The 9,449-nt window shown below is 35.5% G+C and overlaps 1 protein-coding gene across 1 annotated transcript; it reads left to right on the plus strand.

The window, feature by feature from the left end:
• The first annotated feature begins 396 nt into the window (after positions 1–396).
• On the plus strand, positions 397–8,632 carry LOC127865827 (uncharacterized). The gene is made up of 6 exons (XM_052405853.1): positions 397–498; positions 3,952–4,293; positions 5,764–5,904; positions 7,385–7,462; positions 8,004–8,114; positions 8,268–8,632. Exons 1-6 carry the CDS (start codon positions 438–440, stop codon positions 8,630–8,632), a joined length of 1,098 nt encoding a protein of 365 aa, XP_052261813.1. The 5' UTR covers positions 397–437.
• The last annotated feature ends 817 nt before the right edge of the window (positions 8,633–9,449 follow it).

The following is a 9,449-nucleotide window of genomic DNA, read 5'->3' on the forward strand; positions in this document are numbered from 1 at the left end:
CTATTTTGAACACATTGTTACCATTCTTATAAAATCGGGCAGCAACGTAATCAACTAAATGCTGGTTATATTAGAACTTAGTGAATTAATTCTAAGTTACTTTTAAATTAGCGGTTTGGATAATTTACTCTTTTAAATAAAAAAAACCCGGCTCATTCTATTTTGATGCAAATAAGAAATATTGATCATTAAACAATATGCTGCACACGGTTTTTTTTTTAAAGCAAAAGAACGCCTTTATGATCAAGCACTTGAGCTTGTTACTGTAGGACACATACTTGGAGAAAATAAACTGAAACTTATAAACTTCCTCTGAGCATTGTTAAAGGCATATTGCCGGTTTCGCTTACAAATTATAATATTCTCATGATAAGTGAAATGAGATTCAAAGTAGCAACCACAGCTTGGTTATATGCAAGTTTTATTAAGTCTTCTAAATGATGAACCTAAATTGGATAATAGAGCTGTGCGCAGTTTTTCTTTCTGCAGAATGTGTCCGTAAGTTTTACGCTTGCCTTTCTATACAACAATAAATAAAACATTCAATAGTGTGCAAGTATTATATGATATATAATATAATATTTGTTATGATTTATATATATATATATATATATATATATATATATATATATATATATATATATATATATATATATATATATGTATGTGTTGTGTGTGTGTGTGTGTGTGTGTGTGTGTGTGTGTGTGTGTGTGTGTGTGTGTGTGTGTGTGTGTGTGTGTGTGTGTGTGTGTGTGTGTGTGTGTGTGTGTGTGTGTGTGTGTGTGTGTGTGTGTGTGTGTGTGTGTGTGTGTGTGTGTGTGTGTGTGTGTGTGTGTGTGTGTGTGTGTGTGTGTGTGTGTGTGTGTGTGTGTGTGTGTGTGTGTGTGTGTGTGTGTGTGTGTGTGTGTGTGTGTGTGTGTGTGTGTGTGTGTGTGTGTGTGTGTGTGTGTGTGTCTTGTTCTGAGAAAACTGGGTTTAATGCTTGTGCAGGCTAATCAGGGACGACACTTTCCGCTCTTATGGTATTTTTTGTTTGAAGGAAGTCCCTTCTTACCGAAAATCAAGTTAAAGCGGAAAGTGTCGTCCCTGATTAGCCTGTGCGGACTGCTGACAAAACATACCAATTAAATAATTATTGATTCACTGTTAACCAGCGCAAATACATGCAATTTTCAAGACACTATGTTTCCTTCTTCGAATCTGCAGTGTTCATTATCATTTCTTATATAGATGAACAATGGTTTGCTTAACGTGTTGATAAAAGTTTTGTGCATATCGTATCGATAAAATTGATAAAATTTGTCTGTTATTCATAACCTTCTGAATATTAATAGTTGATAGTGGTGTTGTTTTTTGCAAACGTCAATAGTTCTTAATAATTATTTCTGGAAAATATCTGAAGTAATTATGTCAGAATATATTTGTATGCTTAGATTTATAAAACATTATCTCATATGTGTTGTAATAGCAATCCGGATAATTGCCACTCACGGACCCCATTAAAACAAATATATAATAAGCATTATAAAACAAACACGACAAAAACGTGTGGATAGTTTTACTGGTAGATAAAATAAACGGACTCACAAGTTTTAACTAAGTATTTGAATCGGGTGGATTTGATTTAGATTCGTTTAAAATTATCTAAACAAAAACTAAAATATTGTCTTTAAAATTAATCAGCATTTAGAGCCAAGAATTTACATCGATAACAAAGTGTTCCTTTTTAACGCATTGGTCACAATCCAATGCGTAAGACGCACGATTTTGATAAGAAAGACAAACGCATGGGTCTGGTGAAATATTGTCCAGTACTTACTTCTTAACGTTATGAATATAGTATGTGTCGATTAAAGTCGTAGATAAATGCTTTATCTTGTTCTTTCTTGTTTATAACATGTGTTTAAGTTGCATGTCATTATATGATTTTATACCACTAACACAGAATTACAATTTGCTAGTTTCAGTTATAAAGCTATCAACAAATAACATATTTTAAAATGGTTAGTATTATTTTTTATATTATACAATGAGTCAAGTGCAACATGTTTGCAAAATAAACGCAGATATTTACCGATGCATGCTGTTATTGTTATTAAGTCACGATAGATTAACTTAAATTTGCGATTTACTTGTGTATTCGTTTGTGCCTGTCATATCGCACAACTTGTCTTCAACTCATCGGATAAGCCCAAGAAACGCTTTCGATGGGGTTTTTTTGGTAAAAAGTGGCGAGGTACTGCCGAATGAGCCGACATTCGCGTGTAACCAAATCGCCAGTCAATTTACTGGACGTTACAAAAGTTTAGCGACAAGTATACATAGCGATTTTGCTTTATTGGATTGAACTTACGCAATAGGATGTGCTTAGCAATACATGCGCATTAAACCTTATGGAATCGACTTGATGTTAGCTGAATAATAGTCAAATGACATCGCAAACAGTGTAAACTTACACCAAAAACATTTGTTTCAACTCGCATTGCGCGCAACTATCAATAATTGATTTTTGATTTAAATTCCTGCAGAGTGGAGTTTCATTATCCATTTCCTACTAGAAAAAAGGCACCTTCATTTCGTCGTTTTGAAGAGCCCAATGGTCGAGGAAGGCAAAGTTCAGTTACTCCATGTCATGACGTAGTTCAAAGAACTACAGTCGGAAGATATTGTTCATCCAGCATCCGCTTAAGTCTAACACACTTATAGTCCGCAGCGACTAAGCCCAGCAGAATAATGTAGGAAACTTTATTACTGTGGTACATTGTTCCCGACTTTTTTCCTTATTTGTCATACGCTTTCTTCTATGGTACCACGTACGTGATGAAAATCTCCTGCTCCAGTTATCTGCAATCTGACACCATTCACATTGGACAATAGGAAGTGAAACACGTACATAACTCGTGAATCTGACAAACATCGTGTAAAAACTTCAAAATGTGTTTTCTTGGACTCGGTTTTCAAATTCAATCACCCACTCCGGTCGCAATACATCGCTGTGTTATACATAAATGAGTCCGGGTTCAAATGGTCGTCTGTGTCTGTAAATTAAACACATCTTTATTTATCGTTTACTGTTCGTCTATTATCCTTCTTTTTTCAATATGATTATACAAGTATTTATTAAAACTGCCTCGTTTACTCCCAAAACGTTAGTATTTTTCCGACAACTGTCTACTCCAGAACGAATATACATGTAGTATGACTAATTTAGTATGTTCACTTGTTTTGTATAGTCATACTGTACACTCTAAAAAACATCGGTGTTTTGATGAATACGTATTATGCAACTAAGGAAAACGAGTTATGAACAAAACATCAACACATGTTGCAATAAGCTGTTCACATAAAGTCAAAACATGATAGTACCTCTGTCTTCTCGAGATGCGAGGTGTAACCCAGTTGATAATATTCTGAAACATATCTTGGTCCATCCAAAATAACCTAAAGTTGTCAGCAAGTTACTCCTGGTCCAGCTCATCCCTCATAAACTGGGCGTGCAAACTTTCACAAATGTGTATTAGCGCGTTTTTCAGGCAATCTAAAATCGCGCGTCTTGTCAAAGGTTACGACGGAGGCAGTGGGTTGTGATCAAGGCTTTACATGAACAACCATCATCTGTGAATATGGTTGTAAATCATTAACTGGTTGCATCTTTTTTTGTATGTGCCTAAACGTAGAGCAGCAATCCTGTACATAAATCCAAACACAAAACCTATTTTCTCTGCTAAATGCAGTGCTGTGACCTCAATTATATTTCATTTTTCGTCATATTTTTCGTGTGTGCATCTCTTATTTTTCGTGTGTGCATCTCTTTTTCTGTTTGAAAGGTAATTATAAACACGCATTGGATGAAGTAATTTGAGGTTGTGACGATAAATTATTATCAGTATGGGGTTTCAATAGTCCTGTATTTGAAATAAAATTTGCAACATCTTTAAATTACATTTCAGAGTCAAATGATCCACTAATAAACGTAAGACCGCTGTGTAGATCCCACTTAGAAGTTACTTGCAATGCGAGTAGTGGACTATACGGAATGTGGACATTTTATAGAAGTCGCACTGGTTTTGAAAACATGGAAAACATGGGAAAGGTGGTTGATAATGAACGAGAATGCCAAGTCACTATCCTAAAAACTACACAGTCAACGCAGTGTATTTGCATCGACGCCAATCATGTCATGTGCAATATATTCGATAATATGATTGCTAAACCAGGTGACAGATGGCAATGTGCTAGACATGTTAATGGATCTTCACTTGTAAGCATGTCCGATATAATACCCATTGAAGGTAAACTTATAAACCATATTTAACTTTGTTTATTCAACATTAAATACACAATCAAGGAATCTACAGTATTGAAATTAAAAACCGTTTCAACCAAAATAAGGATTAAGAACCTGCTAGAGTGTCAATGTGCTTAATAAACCCAACTGAAAACCTGTACATGTGTGCATGTTGTGTAAATAATACGTATAATGATTATAAAAAAGACATGGTTAAATGTACTTAATGTATTTAAGGAAATTATGTGTATAAATGCATACAAGGCATAGCATTTGCTTTACGATTGATAGATATGGAGCTTAGGAAAAGCATGTTACATTATTCAGCATGATGATATACGGGTTTCCTGACGTGTATTTGTATCTCATCCGATTCGCTCATAACCTGTGCTTGTTGGGTGTCATAACCAAGTAAATTCAACCAATGAGCTATACATACAATCACTAAATGGTATGAACATTTCTCATTTTTTTCGCTTTAGACGATTTCTTCCCAATACACTCCAAAGCCATATCTATCCTCATTAACATCAAAAGAGCTAGAGCAGAACGCTGAGGCGTTTTAATTGGCGCCAAAAGTATTTGCAGTCTTAACGTAGTGTTTATCATTATGACACGAACTGATGGTTATCAAAAGATTGCTACTTTTATTAGTGCTTGTCTTTGCATTTTCAAATTTTATATGCATTATTTAAAGAAATTCATATATCATTATGAGCATTAGCATCTTAGCCATTCCTGATCATTTCTACACCATCTTGGTAAAATAAATTGTATGTCAAAACGAAAAGGATATAATTAATACTGCAGATTGTAAATTGTATCACCAATAAAATATAGCACACTAGCGATTGTTGATAAAGTGATGGGAATGTTTTTTGCAATTTATTTTGAGTTGGCATATTGTCGTCCTACCGAACTTGTTTTAACTGGAAGGAGGGTTTTCGAGTTACGTGTCATCTTTCATTACATGAATCACTGTATCTTCTATATCATCTGCACCTTAAGTTTTTATTTCTGTATATATTTTTAAAGCTTCAAAACTCAAGTATTTTAAAAACGTAATTATTACTGGGTTAAACTTTAAATTATAGTACATGGCTTTATTCGCAGCTATATGTATGTGTGTGATCTGCGTTTAAGAGGGTATGAACATACATTGTACAAAAATTTACATGTATATTTCAGTGAATAATACGTTATTGTAACGAATGCCAAAGTATACTAATGTTTAATGTTATATTGACGTCGCAAAATAATGCAATACTTTTTCTATGAATGTGCACAGGCTAAACATACTGTACTTTTCTTTAAATAAATGAATATAACTGTATTTTATTCTCCTATGTAGCACTATATTATCGTTCAATTATATTATTAACAAAAACAGTACTTAGCGAGTCAATAAATCGCGCTGTTAACACGCTTATCGGATCAGATTGTTTGTTTAAAATATGCTATAAATTGTTTCTAGAAATCATCGATTGTACAACGACAACCAATCTAGACAATGTGACACATGAAGCAGAGAGTTTATCTTCAATGTTAACACGTGTTTACACTGACTCAGTAGCAGTCATATTACCAGCGAAAGCGCACACTACACAATTTGGAGGTAAGAATTTACATGCATAATCAATGTCATTCTAGTTTTCATAGATGATAAATTGCCACATTATTAATATTTTGGATTTGGTCGTGAACAAAGATGTACACTTCAAAGGACTGACCATAAAGTTGTGGCACTCGTGTTCTGCATAATTATCAAAACACCTTAACAGCTTTAAGGATAAATCTGCATTAGCTGTTTTAATGCCTTTACTCTGACACCAACTAACTGGAGCTTCAAAGGACCACGATATACTGATCGAGTATATGAATATCCAGTTAATGTGTGCACTCTATCAATAGAAATTATACTTTTTGCTCGAAGGTGAAGCGCAACGCATTTAACATTTCTTCTTTTCGACAGTTTGAACGAACCGTCCCGTATGTGATTTGTCATTGGAAATCAATGTGCAGTCGGTTTCCAAAGCACATTGGTTTTATATACAAAGCACAATCGACTTTGCCTGTATCATCTTTGTCTTTATGCTCGTTTGCGATAGTTTATTAGATTTTTTAAACACTCGGCGAAAAGTCTATCAATTACTGTTGAGTAATACATTTTCGTATAAAACTTGCTCCAACAATCGGAATGCTTTGGGTTAAGGAATCGTCAAACTGTTTCGTGTGTCGTGCAGGTTTAATGCTCAAACGACATACATATTCGCTTGGTAGATTTTAACATAATTATTTCTAAGTTGTTCCAGTACGCTAAAAATATCCACACAGTAGGCGATTTGCGCTCAAACTAATTTTAAAAGAGGAAGCTGAAAAAATCCCCTCTAAAATAAAAAGGCTCAGATGTGTAATCTTTGGCATACGACATTTTATAGTTTCCCTCTAATAAGAGTGTTCAAATCTTGCCCCTGTGGTCAATATCGACCATGCCCGAGGTTGAAGGGGAAATATAGACTTAAATAACAAATAAACTAAATAAAAATATTCTTTACTGTAAAAATATTGGTCCTCTACAGGTATCTCGAAAGTTTGAAAAAATACTTGCATTATACATGTTTTCGAGTTGCCATCTAGAATTATTTGACGGAAAGTCAGTGACAGCGTGCAACATGTTAACGCATTTGGATCGTACATACATCACATCGCATTGAGGTCAGAAATGTCAAACAATATATATGTTAAGTTACCTTAGGCAAATCTTTTCAAACCGACGAAGTTATTGTGATCAAAGCATACGCAATACAAAATTTTCACAACTCATTATCGAATATGGAAAAACCACATTCGTTAGAAATATCTTATAAGGTCATTTTGTTATCTTTTATTTATATTGATTCCTTAAAGTTTTCTTGAGTCGCTTTAAATGTGCATTGTTGGAACTTGAACATGTTTTATAATTATTAAATAACTATATGTTGTCTTGAAAATTGTAAACACCGGTTTGTTTTGCAAGTAACATTTAATGACAATAAACTTAAATTGTTTATATAACTTACCAATAACGTTGTTAACACAAATCAACGTCTCTGCAGCAGAAATGTCAATTTCCACAACACTGAAGTTCAACGCAACTAGTGAAAGCAGAGAATCGGACGATGTACACGTTAATCGTAAGTGAACTCACTATATGTAATTCATGTTTATTTAATGGTTCGGCCCATCATGCAATCTTTATGTGCAACTTGTACTTAAAAGTAATATGCATACATGCGAGTATTTCGCATGACATGGGCAATTATTCAGTTAGCTCCAATTACTAAGAAAGAATATATTAAGTGTCACTCATCACACGCTGACCATTTACAGGTTATTGCGCTTAAAAGAATTGTATTGCAGATTTAAAGTCCACTGCTAATTGCATCACTAATCTTCGCCAACAGCTAACTATACAATCTTGACATTTGTGACATCAATTTATATATTTTATTATACAATTTAGTCTATCACTGGACTTTAATAAACAGTTAAAACAACATTTGAGCCAATATAAATTCAATTTGTTTAGTATATCATTTAAACGTATGCATTAATAGACAGATGACTAGAGGAAGTAATGGGAAACAGATTGCAGAAATATGGAACTATAACTGTATTTTAGTTTCAAGTTATTGTCTGCCAGTATATTATTGCTATATTATTTTTGTTTTACAGCACTTTTGAACAGAGATTTTATCATTATCATGACAGCTGCGGGTGTGACGGTGTTTATTGCAACGAATGTATCGTTCTGTGTATATTGGAAATTCAAGACACAGTCAAGAGGTATGAGCATGCAAATTTAAGGATATGATTCAAATGCGGATTACAAATTTAAGAAACTTTTGATCAAGTAACGATATCATCGAATGTTTGCTATTGTTAGTGCCATTAAGCATTCATTTTCGGTCTGCAATAAATTCGATTTAATAATTTCAGAAATAAATCGATATGTTTGGAACGATACGAATTCTTCCCGTTACAATACCGAGACTATGCCCAACAGTTCGGATATACATCAGGACGAGAACACAGAAGTAAATTACCATGAAATATCCGAAATACATACACAACTTGCTGGTGTGTCCACACTATTGCAAACAATGAACACACTCAGCGCCCATCATGAAAATACGTTCGTTGATATCGACGAAAGTTCTCAACAAAGTTCAGCAATTATACAGGTCACACGTGAAGCGGGGACTGATATACAAATGCCTGAGACTATGAACCCTCCAAGAGCAACGCATCTACCGATGTCATTTGTCGCATTGGCCGAAATTAATATGGATGATGGTGAGTAGAAGCGGTTGAAGAGGATGATCGATAAGTACTCTGACAAGTATAACGATTGCAAAATGTGTCTACTGTCTACAACCACGACGAGTACTACGAGTAGGACGACGACGGCGACGACGACGACGACGACGACGACGACGACGACGACGACGACGACGACGACGACGACGACGACGACGACTACGACGACGACGACGACGACGACGGCGACGACGACGACGACGACGACTACGACGACGACGACGACGACGACGACGACGACGACGACGACGACGACGACGACGACGACGGCGACGACGGCGACCACGACTACTACGACGACGACGACTACGACGGCGACGACGACTACCACGACGACCACACGACGACGACTACGACTACTACGACTACTACTACGACGACGACGACTACGACGACTACGACGACGACGACGACGAGACGACGACTACGACGACGACGACGACGACGACTACGACGACGACTAAGACTACCACGACAACTAGGACGACGACGACGACTTCGACTACTTCTACGACTACGACAACTACGACTACTACTATTACTACTACTACTACAACTTCTTCGACTACGACTATTACTGCTACTACTTCAACTACTACTACAACAACAACAACTACTACTACTTCTATTACTACTTCTACAACTACTACTCAAACTGATACTTCCACTACTACTATTACTACTTCTTCTACTACTTCTACTACTACTACTACTACTACTACTACTACTACTACTACTTCTACTACTACTACTACTACTACTACTACTACTACTACTACTACTACTACTACTACTACTACT

The sequence above is a fragment of the Dreissena polymorpha genome, chromosome 2 (assembly GCF_020536995.1).
Source record: "Dreissena polymorpha isolate Duluth1 chromosome 2, UMN_Dpol_1.0, whole genome shotgun sequence".
Classification (NCBI taxonomy): Eukaryota; Metazoa; Mollusca; class Bivalvia; order Myida; family Dreissenidae; genus Dreissena; species Dreissena polymorpha.

Coding starts and splice junctions, on each gene's coding strand:
- LOC127865827 (XM_052405853.1), top strand. CDS start 438: ATGATGAACCTAAATTGGATAATAGAGCTGTGCGCAGTTTTTCTTTCT. Junction 499..3,951: donor TCTTTCTGCAGAATGTGTCC/GTAAGTTTTACG, acceptor ATTACATTTCAG/AGTCAAATGATCCACTAATA. Junction 7,463..8,003: donor GGACGATGTACACGTTAATC/GTAAGTGAACTC, acceptor TTTGTTTTACAG/CACTTTTGAACAGAGATTTT.